A 19,733-nucleotide genomic window follows, 5' to 3' on the forward strand; every position below is an offset into this window, starting at 1 on the left:
TGCAGGGATTCTGGGCCCAAGAAGGGAGGAGTACCTAGGAGGTGAATTAGTAGGAGGTGCTGGGTGGGGACAGTGAGGGGTTCTGCGTCTTTGGCTCTTTTTGTGGTATGGGGGTGCAGGGGTTAATGAATGTATGTGAATTTTTCTGTGACAGGTGTTGAGGACAATTGACAGAGATGGCTATCATAACCTTTTTTTTTTTTAAGAGACGTTTTTTGCTATAGGGCGCATGTGCTCACTGGAGAGACAGGGAGAGAGACAGTGAGAGATCACCCCTGGGGCGATGGCCATGCTGCAGTCTTTCCCTTCTCCTCTATTCTCCCAGGGTTTGGGGCACGTGCACGTGTGTGGTTCAAGCTGCTGGGTCCGGGACTTGAACCACAGTGGCCATGCAGGGTCCAGAGCCTTAACCACTACACTCTACACTGCCTGCTGGCCCCACCTATAGTAACATTTTTATACAAGATTACCTTAAACTTACTATAGTATAACTTATGAAATACAAGTAGTTTTAGTGCATAGAAATCTTTTTCAAAATGTGCTTTGAGATCTCTTGATGTAATAAATTATATATGAAATGCAGATAAGCAGAGCACCATTTCAGTTCCGCTTCTGACGTGGCGTCAGGGTTACCTGATCTCTTAGACACCACTGCAGTGTTTGAAAGTTTTTTGCTGTCGGGCCCATGCACTCACAGGAGACAGAGAGAGGAAGTGAAAAGCACCTCTGAGGGTTTGGGGTTCTCCATTCTCTGAGGGTTCTCCATTCTCTGAGGGTTCTCCATTCACCTCTCAGGGTTTGGGGTATGCGTGCACGTAAACCTGGCGTGTCTTTCCATCTGCTGGGTCTGGGACTTGAACTGTGTAGGCGGCCATGTGGGATTCAGCCACTTTTACCTCCACCATCTGCTGGCCCAGCTCCATTACATTTTAAATTAAAATTCTTTACCCACATAGTAAGTTCACAAGTTGTATGGGAAATGAGATTTTTGTGACAGCATTGAATGACAGGGCTGTAAACTTTGGTTTTATTTCATAGTGTTAGCTTTTTCTTCTAGAAAGGAAACAGCAATCTAAGATGACATGCCATAAAGCGTTACGTGGTACAGATACATACTTTCCATTTTGGTGAGGTGTCTCTGAAATAGCCTCTGGCTTAGTAAGGACTGTTCGAGCTCCTTCGTGTTTTATTTTGTACACAAAGAATTAGACATTTTGACTACATTAGTGTGCTGATGTTTAGTCTATTAGATCTTAATTGCAATACATTTTAAATTAAGTTTAATTTTATCAATGCAGTGAGTTACTTTTTCAATTTAAATTTCTTTTCAGCTTTACTTTGAACTCTATAAGAACGTGACATGTTAGTGTGACCAAATTATTTTTAAATAGTCTTATAATTAAATTTTTTTTCCATAGAGGAGTAAAGGAATGTCCTAGGAAATGAAGTTTGAATAGCGTATTATAGAACTTCAAATTCAGTCTAGACAGAAGTTCACTGACTGTCAGTAAAATGCTATTACCTCATTAAAGTGACTTTTCCATCCTCCTCCTTTAGAATCCAGCAACTATCACAAGAATACTCCTTAGCCACTTCAACTGGGATAAAGAGAAGCTGATGGAAAGGTAAGGAGCCGAGCCGTCAGCTCTGTGCTCAGCAGTGGCGCAGGACGCCTGCGGGAGCAAGTATGGAGCTGGCCGTCAGCGTGTGAGCAGACCATGTGCAAATAGTAACTGCTTTATTATTTTTTGTAAATTTTGCAATAAATTTAGTGTTAGGGAATTTATGCACAATGTTTCCTAGTTTTTAATTCTGAAATGAAGTAGGGCTCCATTTCGGTTTGTTTTAGGTATATCCTCTTGAGTTAAAATACTGGGGCCCGCATGGTGGCATAGGAGGTTAAGGTGCTGGACTCCTTCATGACCACCCGCGGTTTGAGTCCCAGACCTGACAGCTCACCTTCTAACTTTCCTCCTCTTTCTCTCCCTGGTGAGTGTGAGTGCCCTATAGCAAATGGAAAAAACAAACAAACAAATAAATAAATATTTATTAAAAAGGGAGTAATAAACAAGCTAAAATAGATTTGCGGAAAAGCGCTCTACATTCTTGGAGTATGTGAATAAGATTTTTAATTACTTTGAAAAATTCCTTTCTTCCTTTTTTTTTTTTTTTTTTGAGAGATTTTTGCTATAGGGTGTAGGCTCACTGGAGAGAGAGAGACAGAGACAGAGAGACAGAAAGCAAGAAATCACCTTCGAGGGGATGGCCATGTTGCAAACCCCTTCCTCTCCATTCTCCTCTTGGAATCCTGGGCATGCACACGCACCTAATAGTATGACTTCTAAGCCGCTGGGTCCGGGACTTGAACCGCGGCTAGGGACTATGTGGGAATCTAGCAATGTAGCCATTATGCCATCTGCTGGTCCCTGAAAGATTTCTTAATCATAGACGTTTAAACTTATTTTAGGTGTATTAGTGGCATTTATTTAGTGAAAACAAAATGGAGAACTTGCCTAAGGTTTTCTGGCTATAACAAGCTGTTGGGACTAGTTTTCTGGTTTCTGGACAGTATTCCATTCCATTAAGTTTTTTAAAAATACTGTTTCTCTGAAAATCTTTCCAGTTCTAAAAGGCAAGAAATTACTGGGACAGGAGAATGGCAGTATTAATGCCATTTTAAATCTTTTTCTGTGTCTTAGATGGGAAATTTGGGATACTTGCTAAGGTGGTAATATGCCAACTTACATTTATTCTATCAGCCTTACTGTATTAATGATCCTACTTTTTTTTTTTTTTTTTAAGAATTATTTTTATTTAACTTTATTTTAATTTGACAGAGAAAGTGAGAAAGCAAACCCCCAGGTCCGGGACTTGAACCGCAGTTGGCTATGTGGAAATCCAGTGCCCTTAACCACCATGCCACCTGCTGACCCCAATGGTGCTTTTTTTTCCCCCCCTTAAGAGATTTTTTACTATAGGGCATGTATGCTCACCAGAGAAAGAGAGACAAAAAGCGAGAAACCACTCCCTAGGGGGAATGGCCATGCCGCAATCCCTTCTCCTCTATTCTTCTGTTGGGATTTGGCACACATGCTCACACACCTGGTGTGAGTCTCAGCCACTGAGTTCAGGACTCAAACTGTGGTTGGCTACGTGGGAGTCCTGAGTCGTAACTGTGAGGTCATCTGCTGGTCCCGGTGCTACTTTTAATAAAGTACAGCTAGAGATTGGGAATTGAAAAACCAGATATTAAATGGAAACTATTTCCCATTTAATTTTAAAACTCAGAGAGTGCTTTCTTTCTTTTTTCTTTTGCTATAGGGCACATGCACTTGCCAGAAAGACAGAGACAGAAAGCGAGAAATCACCCCGAGGGGGATGGCCATGCCACAATCCCTTCTCCTCCATTCTCCTCTCAGGATCTTGGACACGCATGCACACACGCCCGGTGTGAGTTTAAGCCACCGGGTCCGGGACTCGAACCGCGGTTGATAATGTGGGAGTCCAGCAACATAGCCATTATGCTAACTGCTGGTCCCAACATTCAGAGAGTGCTTTATAAAACCGGTATTAGATGACAAGACTGTTACCTCCTCACACACCTCATACCCAGCAACATTTTAACAGTAACAATATTAGCTGTCATTTATTGGACTTGCTGTATCAGGCATTATTTCACTTTATCCTCCCAGCAGCTATGTGGGACTTAGAACTGTTATGCCCACCCAGTTGATGTGAAAACTAAGACTTGAAGCTTAAATTATTTATCTCAGCGTTGTAACACGAAGAGTTAGGACTCAAACACAGACTGGATTCCCAAGCTTGTCTTAAACACATGCCGTGTATAGTTTTCTCAGGGCTCATGAAAGATAAAATGCTCCTTAACTGGTTTGACACACCCCCATTCCCCCCCCCACCCGTTTTTGTGGGCCTGACTTTTTTTAATTTGCCACAAGGTCTTTGTACTCACCAAAGAGACAGAAAGCACCCCCTCAGTTGGGCATGGTCACATCATAATTTTTTCTCTTCTGCTTCTTTTTTCCATTTTGTTGGGATTTGGGGCACACGTGCACATGTGTGTGACATATTTCTCAAACTGCTGGCCCTGGGACCTGAACTGCACATTTGGCCATGTGAGAGAGTCCATCAGAGGTAGAATTGTGTGTGTGTTTTCTTTGCTATGGGGCGTGTGCTCCTGCTGGAGAGATGGAGAGAGAAAGTAAGTGAGAAAACAGCTCCCTACCCCGCACGGGCATGGCCCTTCTGCTTCATTCTCCTTGAGGGATTCTGGACACCGGCACCAGCAGGTTTCCTAAGTTGCCAGGCCCGGGACGCGAATCAGTCGGCTATGTAGGCTCCAGCTCCCTTAAACACCACGCCGCCCAGCTGGCCAGTAGCACAGCTTTCATCCTTAAGTTTTAGTCGTCGTTCTGTCCTCAAGATTCTTCCTTACAAGCCAAACAAAATAAGAGAAAATCAGAAGAGCAACAGAAATGCAATCTGCTTTCACACACACACACCCCTTTGTTTGCTACAGCTTATAGCCGTGAAACTCTCCTCCCTCCCCCAAGCAAAATAACTGTGCCCCTGCTTTAATCAGTTAGCAGTTCTCCCTGTAGAAGGTCAGGTTTTTGGAGCGCTCATACAGTGAACTGTTGCTGAGCCCTCCTCCTTTCTGTTTAAATAATGCAGGTACTTTGATGGAAACCTGGAGAAGCTCTTTGCTGAGTGTCATGTTATTAATCCAAGTAAAAAGTCTCGAACACGCCAGATGAATACAAGGTCGTCAGCGCAGGATATGCCTTGTCAGATCTGCTACTTGAACTACCCTAACTCGGTGAGTATCTGGTAGTTCAAGGCCAGCACTGACTATTTCAGGGAAAGATCAACTTCCATGACTTCAACAGATGGGGACCTATCAATATACGGGGAAGATAAGAGAAGGAAGAGAAAGAGTAAGGGCTTGGTTACCCCAGGACCCCCGGCGCCTGTGTGTGTGTGTGTGTGTGTGTGTGTGTGTGTGTGTGTTTGCTATAGGGTGCGTGCACTCGCTGGAGAGACACACAGAAAGAGAGATTATTCCCCTGTCCCCCAGTGGGGATGATGGCCACACTGCAGTCCCTTCTTCTCTGTCCTCCTCTCAGGATCTCAGCATGCACACATACGCGTGGTATGAGTGTGGAGCCGCTGGGTCCTGGACTCAGATTGTGGACTATGTGGGAGTCCGGAGATGTAACCACTCTGCCATCTGCTAGTCCCCCATGTGTTTTTTTAACAGCAGTTTCTCAAATTCTTACACACCTAAATCAGCTGGAGTTTATTTTGCCACCTTGAGGAGAACTATGTAATAGGTAGGCAGTGAGTGGAATTGTCATTCAATTAAAGTGGATTTAAAGTTCTACTTATTGTGCTTCGCAGGCCAGCCTCTCACTAAACAAGCGCATCTTTGGGAGATTTTTGATGGGAAATCATTAGGCATTCAAATTACAGTACTGATTTGGCTCCTTCTGACTTCTTTTTGTTTGCTGATCTTAAAAAATCGTTTACAGACATCCAATTTTCTTCATTTAACAATGTAACAATGACTGTACTGACGCGGTAAAAGTCTCAGGACTCTTAGTACTTCAGGGATGGACTGGTCAGTTGGTATCATCACTTAGAAAAGTGTCTTGAAATCGATGGATCATGTACTGTTGAAAAATAGTTCTCATGTGAATTTTTATAACGCCAGAGGGCGCATGCCCTCGTAAGAGTGAGGGCGGGGAGGGGGAGCGAGCGAGTGTGAGCACTTGCCCCGGGGACATGTTCATACTACAGTCTTCCTTCATTTCTCCATCTCATTCTGGCATGTGTATGCACACGTATCTGGCATGTTCTTCAAGCTGCCAAGGCTGGGCCTCCAATTAGGGCCAGCATTGAGGGATTGGCTCCCAAAACGTAACATCTAACCCTGCACTAGGGGGTACCCTCCTGTCCCCCTTCTTGCCACAGTAGGCATGCACTTGTCAGAGAGAGGTAAAGTTAGAAATCACACCCCAGGGCGTTGGCCATGCTCAGTCTCTTCTCCATTCTCAGCTTTTGGGCACACACGCTCCTGCTGTGTTTTACAGGCCGTTGGTCTGGGACTCAAACTGCAAAGCTGGCCATGTGGGGTCCAGCTCCTTAACCACTGTACCACCTGGCTGGCCTGATCTCCTATGTTTTTAATTTTTTATCTTCTAATTACATTTTTTCAAAATTAATTTAACTTTTTATTCATTCACCTATTTTACTTTGATCAGGCAGAGACAGAGTGAGAGAGAGAGGAAAGTTAGAAAGCAAGCCGCAGTCGGCCATGTGGGGGAGTTTAGCACCCTTAACCACCACACCACCTGCCGGCCCCCTAGTTTCATTTTTTTCAGGACTTTTTCGAAGTCCCCTTGTATTTTACTGTTTATATCAATAAATAATGGGTTTCTGTGTGTCAGTAAAGTTAGACACACTAAAAACTTCAACTGGGACAAAATATTTTTCATACTTAAAATGACCAATTTCTTTTTTTTAAAAAAAGGATGAATTATTTTTCACATGAGGTTTGCCAGAGAAAGACGGAGAGAGAGAGGGAGAGAGAGGTGAGAAGGCAAGCCACCAGGTCCAGGACCTGAATCGCAGTTGGCCATGTGGGGGTCCAGCGACCGTAACTACCATGCCACCTGCTGGCTCCCACCACAATTAATTTTAGAACTTTCTAATAAACCCTCAAAGAAAGTCTGTACCCTTGGTGTACTCATTTCCTTCGAAAGCCCCCCAAGCAGCCCAGAATAGCCATTCATCTCTTCTTTCTCTGTGGACTGCCTGTTATGGACCTTACACAATGGAATCAGGCAGTTCGTGGTCTCCTGTGATCTCTTCTCTCACTTAGCATAAAGCCTTCTAGGTCCCTCCCTGCAGATGGCGCCATTGCTTCCTCCCCTTCTGGGGTGGAGTCCTGTCTCCTCATGTGTCTGTTCCTTGCTTCATTCTCCGACTAGGGCATCCAGATTGTTTCCACTTGTTAGCTAGTAGGAGCAGTGCTGCCCTGAACCCGTGTATCAGTTTGTGTGGGTGTATGTTTTTATTGCTTTTGAGTAGGACTGGTGGGTCCTATGTAACTCTGCTTTAATGTTAGGCTCTACCTGATTGAATTTCCAAAGCTGCTGCATATTTTCTTTTCCTATCACAGTCTTGCCTGCCCTCCCTCCTGCCCTCCCTCTTTCCTTCTTTCCCTCCCTCCCTTCCTGCTGTCCTAGTGAGTGTGCAGTGCTATCCTACCGTGGTTTTGATCTACATTTCCATTATGGCTAATGATTTTGAGTATTTTCTCATGTGTCTATTGGTATATAATCAATTCTTAAATTTTATACAGACTTCTCACTGTTGCTCATCCTAAAATTTGTAAAGATATGTCATGGATGCATTTCTCACTAATGAGGTATTTTGTGTTCAGTGTAAAGAAGTTCATTTTAGGAGCTTGTCTATTCTTGTCAAATTGTGAATTTTGGCTGCTGAGAAATGACTAAGAGAACCTTACTGAGTGTCTGTTGCACTGATTTTTCCAGTAACATCTTTGTTAAGTTCTTTTTCTTTTTTTTTTTTTTTTTGTTATTGTCATTGCAGTATTTCACTGGCCTTGAATGTGGACATAAGTTTTGTATGCAGTGCTGGAGTGAATATTTAACTACCAAAATAATGGAGGAAGGCATGGGACAGGTAAAGAACCCAATATACTTTTCAGTTTTGTCCAACTTCCTGTAGTCTTTAGAGCCTTGCACAAATCAAAAAGAACATTTTTCTAGATTAAAATAACTAGAAGGTAACTAGACATTTTATTTACACTGTTGCATTTTTAAAGCTCTGATGTAGTGAAGTTTTCTAACAAGTATCAATTTGTGTTTATCAGGCTAAACTCACTGGACAGTGTTGTCACGTACCCTTTTTTTTGGAGAGGTTTTTGCTATAGGGCACTTGCGCTTGCCAGACAGACAGAGAGAGACATAGAGACAGAAAGTAAGAAATCACCCCCCAGGGGGGATGGTCACACCGCAATCCCTTCTCCTCCATTCTCCTCTCGGGGTCTTGGGCACGCACGCACATGCGCCCGGCGTGAGTTTTAAGCCACCGCATCCGGGACGCGAACCGCGGTCAACTACGTGGGAGTCCAGTGACATAGCTATTACGCTAACTGCTGGTTCCCAGTGTTGTCAGATATCTTGTAAGGGGCTGTCTGGAATCACATAAATGACTCTGGATTCCCCAGCACCTAGCAGTGGGTGAACATGCTGTCACAGTACTGAATGAAGACACAGTTACGTTCCAATCTTTTTCAGACCATCTCGTGTCCTGCTCATGGCTGTGATATCTTAGTGGACGACAACACAGTTATGTAAGTATTTTTGATCGATTCTGCTTATTGAGTATTGGTTAGTTTGATAAACCAAATTAAGTTTCACTCAGCACTTCAAAGACGTGAAACTTTTAAAAAGTCTTGGGCCAATCCCATGGCCTAGATCCCATATGGTCAACAGACTACACACAAAAATCTATGATTGGTCTTGGGTAATTGTCTATAGAGAAAGGTGTGTCTGGGGGCCAGCAGGTAGCTGGTGGTTCAGGCCCTGGACTCCCACATGCCAACCACGGTTCAAGTCCCAGACCTGGAATCTTGAAAATCACACTGGGCGTGTGTGTGTACATGTTCAATGTCCTGGGGGGAGATTGGAGGAGAAAGGATTGTGGTGTGGCCATCCCCCTTGGGGGAAGGGTGTGATTTCTCTCTTTCCGTCTCAGGTGAGCACATGCACCCTATGGCAAACACTTAAACAAATTCAGTAAGGTCCGTCTGTATTTAGGTACTGGGATTCGAAGGTAGTGAAGTAAAAGCATCATGGGCTTCAGTGAGTAGATGTCTTAACCTAGTGAAGCCGTCAGCTGACTTGGCCGAGAAAGTTCAGAAAGCTCACTGATGCTTCTTCCTCGGCCTGAGTCTCGTGTGGCTTATTGAGGGCACACTTGCTGTTGATCAGCTCAGTGTGATTGTGGCCTGTCTCCCGTTATCACTTTAGGCGGGGAGAACTAAGCCATGTGCTGCATTAGTAGCCTCGCTCTTTCGTCTTTTCCTGTCCCCTGAACATGTGCCCTTCATCGATGCATCCATCTCACGAGCGCAGATCCATCAGTACATTTCATCAGTTGAGATCTTTTCTCCATCCCGTTCCTCGAGAGCCCACTTACTAGCACATGTTCACAGGGGAACAAAAACATTAAGAGCGTATCTTCTAAGAGGTTCACAGCTATAAGTACCTACACTGCAGGAGTCGAGGTTTTCCATATAAAGGATCGTGTGGATAAGGTACTGTTAGAGAGAAGGGGATTATTCTGCCTGGGGAGGCTTTATTTTGGGAGTAACATGAAAGAAGTAAAACTCGGAGTGGAGGGAATGAAGAAAGAGTGCCACTGATTTAAAAAGAAGTTAAATTTTCCAAGCACTCTGCGACCGTTAGAGCGCAGAGTAGGCTGTTATTGGAGATGAGGAGTTTGACACTTGATAATGGACTCTGTCACAGGATGTCAAGACTGACTAAGACTCAGTTTAGAAAGAGAGCCTGGACGGCATGCTGGAGGCTGGTTAGAGGGGGGTGGCGCTGGGCAGTGAGACGAGGTTGGAAGGCAGGCGCTGCAGTCTGCAGTCCGAGGCGACCGGCTGGCTCTCCCCCCCCCTTCTGCAGTAAGAGAGTCTCCGCCGCCCAGGCCTGCTCTGTCCACTCTGAACTTTACACAGTCATCTTTTTCCTCTCCTGTTGCTGAAACGCTGCTCCCTAGTGTCCTGTGCAGTCCTCTCTCTTCCTGCTCACACACTTGTGCACTGCCTGGCACGTGCTGGAAAGCCTGTTTGTACCTGCAGCTCAGATCTCTGCTTGGAACTTGGAACCTGTACATCCTACCTCTTCGGCGGCATCTGCACACGTGTGTCCCCCATGCCTGTCCTGTGCAGCCTTGCCGCCACCAGCTTACTGTTTTAGCATATATGCATGAGAGATTAGAGGACTGCCTTCCACTAGGGGAGCTGCCCTGGAAATGAGGGAGCAGGCCTCAGCTCACTGCTGCCCAGAGTGGGACTTGCCCTGTGTACACCTGGGTCTGAGCACAGAAGGTCACTTTGGTTTACTTCCTGGTTTTCATACAGACCAGAGGAGAAACCCTGGCCCAGCAGCAGTGTCTGACCTTCGCTCTCAGCAGTCTTGGCGGCCCTGCCAGGCCCAGGCAGCTGCTCAGTTTAGGGTCACCTCTGAGAAGTCGTCAGGGCTTGTTACGTCAGAGACACTGTTTGGGAATCAGGGCTCCGATTTGGGTCCAGTGCTTTCCTTTTTCACTGATACAAAACCACGTCCTACAACACTCGCCATTCTACATAATCTGGGGGCTTTCCGTCCGCTCGTCATGCTGTACAGCTGTCACCACCGCGTGAGTCCAGAGTATTCTTATCACTCCGTATCCATTAAGAGTCCCTCCCATCCCCTTGTTCCTAGACCTGAGCGACCTTTATCTCCTTTCTGTGTGTAAGGGTTTGTTATGGACACTCCCTGTACGTGGAATCGTGTGTCGTGGTCTTTCTTGACCAGCTTTGCACTTAGCACAGTGTTTCCAAGGCGTGTTCACGATGTAGCAGGACTCAGCGTGGCGTTGTTGGGTGAGGTCCATTGTGTGGGTATTTTCTGCTTTTTGTGGAAACGTCTGTGTTGTCATATGAACATTCCGTGTACAAGTCTTATTTTAATCTCTTTACGTGTATACACGCCTAGGAGGAACATTGCTGGCCAAAAATACAGGTATTAAGCGAATGTCAGGTAACTGTCTGATTGTACCTGTGGTGTGTTCTGTACGGAGATAGGTGTGCTGCCATGAGAACTGAGGGCCTCCATCTCCACTGTGCAGGAGGGGTCAGGAGAGCTCTCCCTGCGTGCGTGATGGTGTGAAGTAACAGAGTATTTAGGGAGTGCTTGCTCTTTGCCATGCCCGGTCCCACTGTCCCACCCAGCTCTTCGTTTCTGCTCTGTGTTTGCAGATTGGTCACCTGAGGAGTGGGGAGGCTGGAGAAAGTGTCCTCAGTGCTAGCTAGTGAGTGGTGAAGCCAGTATTCCAGTCGAGGCTGCCCCACCCGAGAGCCCCCCGGGATCTGCACCTCCCTTTCTTGCCGAGGACGTGGCTCTGTTCAGGAGCCTCTGGAGAAGGGTGATTTTTCTTTTCAAGAAAGGGGAACATGGCCGTAAAAGTGGCCCAGGGCAGGATGGGTTTTGTGGAAAAAGAGCAGTAGGTGAAGAAGCTCGAGTTAGACGGGACCAGTGTGCAGAAATGACTGTTCTTTTGAAAAACTTTGCTGGGGTTGGGCTACATGAATGTCTGTATAGTTCCTGGCTTTGTAAGCAGTTATTCTTTTCTCCTCTCCTTCTTCCTTTAACTCCATTTTGTTAGAAAATCACACTCAGGGGTGTTCACCATGAAACTACTGAAACTTAAGCTTCAAGATTCCTCACTTTCACGGACTCCTGTGAGTTCTAGAAAATGTTGTGAATTATAGATTGTTCTAGGTGGACAAGGGAAGTCAGTTTGTAGTCAGTATGTATCTCTAGTAAATTGCCACGAATTTTCAGGAGAAGGTGGGCCTCAAAATTATATAGCTTTGAGGCTGGCACTGTAGCCTATTGATGAAGGGAGCCTCCTCCTCCTCCTCCTCGGCCAACCATGGTTCAAATCCTGGCCCTGGGGGCTTAAAAACACGGCGGGCACGTGTGTGTGTATGTATGCTCAAGATCCTGACAGAGTGGAGAAAAGGAAGCAAAGGAATTGTGGCTTGACCACACCCCACAAGTGGGGTTCTTCGTCCTCCTGCCCTCTTTGTCTCTGTCTGGCAAGTGCACTTGACTGCTCGGTATGAAAGAAAAAAAGATAAAATTAAATAACTTTGGATGTCACAAAGTTAAGCTCAATTCCTTACCATCTCTGTTGGCATCCTCTTCCTCGGTTCACACCCTGACTCTGGGAGTCTGAAGGGAGGTGGGTGAGAATTGCTGTCTAAAGGCTTCGGGAAGACTCTGGAAAGGACCTAAACTTGACAGGAACTGTTAAGTCGTTAGGATATAATATTAATACAACGGAGTGGAAAAAAAGCACTCAAGAAAAGAGACATGAGGGAAATGGCTACCAAGATAAAGCTATAGACGCTGTGACATGATTGTTTTCATTAGCATAGTTATGTTTGTTGGTAACCTTTGTGCATTTCAACATTTTCACTCTAGAGCAGTTTTATCACCATAGCACAGACAATTTCAGGGATTGTATTTTATAAATGTGGAAGATATTCTTGGGTGAAAACTTCCCAATAAATTATTTTTGTTCTTGGTTTTAGGCGCCTGATCACAGATTCAAAAGTTAAATTAAAGTATCAACATTTAATAACAAATAGCTTTGTAGAGGTAAGTGGTTTATGTTTTTCTTCTTTTAATAGAAGAGATTCTGTTTATTAATGGAAATACTACTTTTTGAAAAATACAATTTGTTGACAGTAACACCTATCGTAACCGTGGGTCACAGACTTTACGGATGATGCCCAAGCACTTTGAGTCTCAGAGGAACGTAGCGAACTAATAAGTACATGTCTCTCATAGGTCTTGGGCTTTTATATTTAAATTATTTTTACAGTATTCCTTTTAAAATTCTTGATCTTTGGCAGAGAATCGTAGTAGATAATTAACACGCCATGTTTAACCATTTTTGAGTTCTAACTCTGCTATCTCTCTGCTTGTTCTAGGCTCCATTGCCAGTAAGTCTTGTCAGTAAAGAATGCTGTAGCTACATGTTAAGATCTCTTTCTTAGAGCAGAGGTCGGCAGAGACAGGAAGCCTGTTTTGTAAATGCAAACATGTTGGAGAGCCTGTGCCTCTTGCTCCATGCCTGCTTTTGTGCTGCAGCGGCAGAGACTTTCAGGGCTCGAAAAACCAAAAACCTTTACTCTCTGGCTCTTGAAAGGAGGAATTTGCCAGTCCCCATTTAAGATCATCAGTGTAACTTGGTATTTTAATTCTAGAAAATAATTGTTATTTTTGTTAGAGGCTAAGCTTGGAAACAGCGTATTTTAGGAATAGTACTTCTTTCTTTTTTTTTTTGGAGAGGTTTTTGCTATAGGACGAGTGCGCTCGCCAGACAGACAGAGAGACAGAGAGACAGAAAGCGAGAAATCACCCCCTGGGGGGAGATGGCCTTGCCGCAATCCCTTCTCCTCCATTCTCCTCTCGGGATCTCGGGCACGCATGCACACGCGCCCGGCGTGTTTAAGCCACCGGGTCCAGGACTCGAACCACGGTCGGCTATGTGGGAGTCCAGCGACACAGCCATTACTCTAACTGCTGGTCCCTAGGAATAGTACTTCTTGAAGTAGGCAGTGGGCTTAGAAGTCCCAGTGCAGAGCCGTGTTTTGTTCCGTAACGAATGTACTTGGAAAGTCAGTCCCTCACTGGGAAGCTGGATGCAGGCTGCCTGAGCTAGAGGGGCTGGCTTTTGCTGTAGAGGCTTTTGAAGACGAGGGCAAAGTGGCACATATATCCCTCAGCTTCTGTCAGTGTGTGTGGTGTTCTCTAAGCACCTTCCCTGACCGGAAACATGCCTGGCTTTCTTACGTCTTAGGAAAAGTACCCTGAAGTAGAACCGTGAAGAAACCATGCTAGTTGATGATCACACAGTGGGTAATTGAAGTTTCTCAGTGGGTAGTTTAGGTAGGGCAAGCGATGATTCCTGTCTTTTATAAAACAGAAGCACTGCTGTGGAAGACTACAACAGGCATCTATGTGATCTGTCTACAAGCGTGTCACCTGTCACCTCACCCTCGCCCCTTCCCTGGGAAACGGCATCAGTGACGGCTTGGTGTGCTAGGACATCTCGGGTCGCGATCTCAGCGCTGCCATTTGTAACTTCCTACCCTGTGTTACAGTGCAATCGACTGCTAAAGTGGTGTCCTGCCCCAGATTGCCACCACGTCGTCAAAGTCCAGTACCCTGACGCTAAACCTGTCCGCTGTAAATGTGGGCGCCAGTTCTGGTAAGCGGGTGACTTCCCCAAGCTGGAATCATGCACATAGCTGTTACATCTGTTCTGTTTATTCTTGGTTGTAAAAGAGTAGAGAAAAAGCCTCAGTCAGAGAGAAGGGTGATGCTGGTTTACAGTAGGGCATACTTCTTTCAAGTGAGAATTGGGTGAAAAAGTCACATCTGAAGTCTTCTCTTTCCTTGAGCTCTAACATGGACATTTGGGTGGTCGTGGTGGTGGTGAGGATTGTAGCTATTAATCCTGTTTTTCCTGTGTGCTTGCTTCACCATAGCTTCTATGGGGGCAAACTCACAGATCTGGGATGAGAACTCAGTGCTTCTTTCTGGTTGATTACTTACTTTGTTAAATTATGTTTGGTTCCATGTGGCTCTTGCTCAGTTTTCAAATAATCTCTTAGAAGATAAAATATACAAGATTTAAAACTTTTCTTCTTTACTCTAACAAGTTTTAATCTACCTCTTAGAAAATTGGCAGGTACATTTGGTGATTGGATGTGCTTTTTTTCTCTCTGTGTTTGTGTGTGCGAGAGAGAGAGAGGGAGAGCGCACGCGCAAGTGCGCACAAGAGAGGGAGTTCTGGGAACCAGCAGTTAGTGTAAATGGCTATGTCGCTGGACTCCTACGTAGTCGACCGCAGTTCGCGTCCCGGACCCGGTGGCTTAGAACTCACGCCGGGCGCGTGTGCGTGCGTGCCCAAGATCCCGAGAGGAGAATGGAGGAGAAGGGATTGCGGCGTGACCATCCCCTCTGGGGGGTGATTTCTCACTTTCTGTCTCTATGTCTCTGTCTTTCTGGCGAGCGTGCGCGCTCTATAGCGAAAACCTCTCCAAAAAAAGAGAGAGGGAGTTTTTTTGCTATAGGGCATGTGTACTTGCTGGAGACACAGAAAGCGAGAAATCACCCTGCACATGCTTTACCTTTCACGTCACAGTAGGACACAGCACAGTTCAACCAAGCTCTTTATAGGAAGAATGGCCTTTTTTCCAGTTTCCAGTATCATGCTCCTTGTTTTTACCTGAGGCCCATCAAAATGGCCTCTACCATCCATAGAGAGATTTTTGCTATAGGGTGTGTGCACTCATCAGAGAGACAGAAAGACAGAAAGTGAGAAATCACCCAGTGGGAGTGGCCACGCTGCAGTCCCTTCTCCTCTTGAGATCTCGGGTATGCACTGCACACACCCAACATGAGTTTTAAGACACTGGATCTAGGACTTGAACCACCAGTGGCTATGTGGGAATCCAGCGACATAACCGTTATGCCATCTCCTGATCCCTCTTTTTTTTTTTGGGGGGGTTTTTTGCTATAGGGGGGTGCCAGACAGACAGAGAGAGACATAGATACAGAAAGCGAGAAATCACCCCCCTGGGGGGATGGTCACGCCGCAGTCCCTTCTCCTCCATTCTCCTCTCGGGATCTTGGGCACAGGCGCCCGGCGTGAGTTTTAAGCCACCGGGTCCAGTACGCGAACCGCAGTCGACTACGTGGGAGTCCAGCGACATAGCCATTACACCAACTGTGCTGATCCCATCCCTCTTTATTTTTAAGTTTATTTATTTCCAGAGGGAGAAGGAGAGAGAATCATCCATATTTCTCCTAACCTCCTTAGGGGTGTCTGTTTGCATTGGGAAGAGCGAAAGCCCAGGGACTAGTGCATCCCCACGGGGCACAGTCACCACAGTCTCTTCCTCCTCTGGAGATTTTGGGAATGCGTGCTTATGCACCTGGCGTGTTTCTCAAGTCTCGGTCTAGGATTTGAACCACATAATTGACCATGTGGGACCCAGCTCTCTTAAATCATCAGGCACATAGGCTGCCCTTTAATACATTTTGTTTATGACCACTGGTTGTTCTCTAAGATGATTGAGTCTTTTTCTCTGTCTCTCTCTCTCTCTCTCTTTTTTTTTTTTTTTTTTAACTTTTTTATTTTTTTAAGTTGACCAGAGAGAGAGAAGGAAAGTGTGAAAGCAAGCTGCCAGGTCCAAGATTCAAACTGCAGTTAGCTGTGTGCGAGTCCAGCCGCCTTAACCACCACTCCACCTCCCGGCCCCATCTCTGTATCTCTTTTTCTCTTTCTGAGCTCTCACCAGAACTGTCTGTTTACATGATGTGGCCATTTTCTGTAATAGTTTGCACCTCCAAATTCTTCCAACCTCTAACTCATAACTGAATTTCCAAAGCAGCTTCCACATTTAAGGTTTTATGGCACCCTGCCTCTTGGTGCCAGTACGTCTTTTTTTTTTTTTTGGAGAGATTTTTTGCTATAGCGCGTGTGCGCTTGCCCAAAAGACAGAGAGAGACAGACAGAAAGCGCGAAATCAGCCCCTGGGGGGATGGCCACGCTACAATCCCTTCTCCTCCGTTCTCCTCTCAGGATCCTGGGCATGCACGCACACGTGCCCTGCATGAGTTTAAGCCACAGGGTCCGGGACTTGAACTGTGGTAGAATACATGAGAGTCCAGCGACATTGCCATTAAACTAACTGCTGGTCCCAGTGCCAATATGTCTTAATCTGTCCAGACTGTTATAGCAAAATAGTACCAATTAGACGGTCTAGAAACAGCTGATTTTTATAAATAAATATATACATCCACACACACACACACACACATACATATATATAATTTGGATTTTTTTAATTTAATTTTATTTTTCATTCATTTATTTTAATTTGACCAGAGAGAAAGAGAGAGAGAGAGAGAGAAAGTGAGAAAGCAGGCTACCAGGTCCAGGACTTGAACCGTGGTCAGCCATGGGGGAGTGTCCAGCACCTTAACCACCATGCCACCTGCTGGTCCCCAAATTCGGATTTTTTTGAAACATTAGTTGTGCTGTTAACTTTGGAAAAAGTGTCCCAGTTTACTGTGTTGAGTTCGCATTGTACAGAAATTAACAGCTATGCTGGTCTAGAAATTTTTTCTGTTTCTACAGGGGTAAACACACTGGATTAAATGTGTAAGGCTTTATCCGTGTGGGTTTGATTACAGAAACTGCATTGGGGAGATATTTCTCTGTCTCTTTCTGTAAGCACACGTACCACTTGGCAAATTTTTTAAAAAAGGAGAGTATTATTTCTTTCATCAGAAAGGGAGGGTGGGCTAACTCCTCGACTCAGAAGAAGCCTGATCCAACGTGTGACAGTGGTTCAACTCCCCAGCCCTGTTAGCCTGAGAGAGTCCAGGCTCAGATATGGGTCTTGGGACCCGGCAGGCTTCCAGAACTGGAGGAGAAAGGGGCTTGCGGTGTGGCCAGGCCCTCTGGAGGGTCCTCTCTCTCGCTCTCGTTTGCTCACTCTCACATGCATGTATGTACACACTGTCATGAATAATGAGAATATTTGTAAAATACATGGCTATTTTGGGGTGACTTGGTGATTTAGGCAGCTGGATCCTACATGGCCAACTGTGTCGTTCCAGACTCAGCCCAGACAGCTTAAAAAACACACCAGGGATGGGAACCAGCAGTTAGCGTAATGGCTATGTCGCTGGACTCCCACGTAGTTGACCATGGTTCTTGTCCCGGACCCGGTGGCTTAAAATCACACCAGGCACATGTGCGTGCATGCCCAAGATCCCGAGAGGAGAATGGAGGAGAAGGGATTGCGGCGTGACCATCCCCCCTGGGGGGTGATTTCTCACTTTCTGTCTCTATGTCTCTCTCTGTCTGTCTGGCGAGCACACGCACCCTATAGCAAAAAATCTCTCCAAAACAAAAACAAAAACAAAAACAAAACACACCACACCACGGGGACCAGCAGATGGCATATGGTTACATCATTGAACTCACACATGGCTGACTGTGGTTTTAGTCCCGGACTCGGCAGCTTGAAACTCATACTGGGCACGTGTACGTGTGTGCCCAAAATCCCAAGAGGAGAATGGAGGAGAACAGGTTGTGGCGTGACCATCCCCCCTGGGAGGTGATTTCTTGCTTTCTGACCTTCTGGCAAGCACACATGCCCTATAGCAAAGGTCTCTCTCAAAAACAAAGCAAAACAAAATGTGACAGGTCTGTGTGTGTGCTTAAAATCCTGAGGGAAACTGGTGGAGAATGGATTGCAGAGTGACTGTTCCCCATGGGAGGTGATGTGCTTTCTTTCTTTCTCTGTCTCTGTCTGGGGAGTACACATGCATGCTTGCAAAATTTAAAATATATATGTGGGTGTGAGTGTATGTGTATGTATGTATATATATATATACATATATACATACATACATACATACACATACACCCCCCTCACATATGTATATAAATATTATGCAAAGATGTAACTTTTTTTGCTCCCACATGTTGTTTACTGTGCATTACTATGAAATCATGCAAGTTACCTACAAGGTCATATGTTAAAGATGAAATATATACCAATGAGGGAACCAGCAGTTAGCGTAATGGCTATGTCGCTGGACTCCCATGTAGTCGACCGCGGTTCGTGTCCCGGACCCGGTGGCTTAAAACTCACACCGGGCGCGTGTGCGTGCGTGCCCAAGATCCCGAGAGGAGAATGGAGGAGAAGGGATTGCGGCGTGACCGTCCCCCCTGGGGGGTGATTTCTCGCTTTCTGTCTCTATGTCTCTCTCTGTCTGTCTGGCGAGCGCACGCGCACTACAGTGAAAATCTCTCCAAAAAAAAAAAAAAGAAAAAAAAATATATACCAATGAAACATTGCTAATACTTCTCAACCTGAGGCACCATGGCAAACATGATGACGAACCTGTCTTCAACGCTTGTCTTTATCAGTTCACACGTGACAAGTACCCACTATGTGCAAGTCCTGATGTACAGTTTAGGTAACTCTAAAGGAGACAGCCATGGTTCCTGTCCTTATATTTGCTAGACATTGAAACTGGTGACGGTGGGGGACTATAAAGCAGGAGAGGGTTGGTTTGTTGACTGACTTACAGAAGGTAGAACTTAATTCTTTCCTTTTTCTCTGTCACTTAACAGCTTTAACTGTGGAGAAAATTGGCATGACCCTGTTAAATGTAAGGTGAGTGTGTCTGGCATTTTCATTCTCAGATAAGACTTAAATGAAAAGCACAGCCATTAGTTTTGTCATCTCATCTGTCCACTGGGAGACAGAAGATCGTTTTGGCCTTTTTATTTCACATGGTCATTTCAGGTCTTCAGTGAGCCTGCCTTAGGATAAGTCACGTTGGTCCTGATTGATTTTTTTTTTTTGGAGAGGTTTTTGCTATAGGGCGCGAGCGCTCGCCAGACAGACAGAGAGAGACATAGAGACAGAAAGTGAGAAATCACCCCCCAGGGGGGATGGCCACGCCGCAATCCCTTCTCCTCCCGTCTCCTCTCGGGATCTTGGTCTCGCACGCACACGCTCCCGGCTTTAGTTTTAAGCCACCGGGTCCAAGACGCGAACCGCAGTTGACTACGTGGGAGTCCAGCAACATAGCCATTACACTAACTGCTGGTTCCCAGGTCCTGACTGATTTTTGAATAGCCATGATGAGGGCACCTGTCCTGACAGGCATTATAGTTAGAGAATAACACATCCCAGCTGAGCTGCTCTTAAAGCTTTGGGTTCGGACCAGCAGATGGTGTAATGGCTACATTGCTGGACTCCCATGTAGTCGACCATGGTTCGAGTCCTGGACCTGGTGGCT

The 19,733-nt window shown here is 45.5% G+C and overlaps 1 protein-coding gene across 1 annotated transcript in view; it reads left to right on the forward strand.

Moving 5' to 3' along the window:
* Positions 1-1,557: 1,557 nt before the first annotated feature.
* The window catches only part of ARIH1 (ariadne RBR E3 ubiquitin protein ligase 1), a gene marked incomplete at its 5' end in the record, with an annotated part of 39,059 nt that continues 20,883 nt past the window's right edge, over positions 1,558-19,733 (forward strand). The window contains 7 exon segments of the mRNA XM_014583734.2: positions 1,558-1,625; positions 4,693-4,837; positions 7,636-7,728; positions 8,346-8,401; positions 12,422-12,488; positions 14,000-14,106; positions 19,060-19,102. Of these exon segments, the coding sequence (XP_014439220.1) occupies positions 1,558-1,625; positions 4,693-4,837; positions 7,636-7,728; positions 8,346-8,401; positions 12,422-12,488; positions 14,000-14,106; positions 19,060-19,102 (579 nt within the window).

This window comes from Tupaia chinensis, unplaced genomic scaffold, assembly GCF_000334495.1.
Source record: "Tupaia chinensis unplaced genomic scaffold, TupChi_1.0 Scaffold144682_1, whole genome shotgun sequence".
Classification (NCBI taxonomy): Eukaryota; Metazoa; Chordata; class Mammalia; order Scandentia; family Tupaiidae; genus Tupaia; species Tupaia belangeri.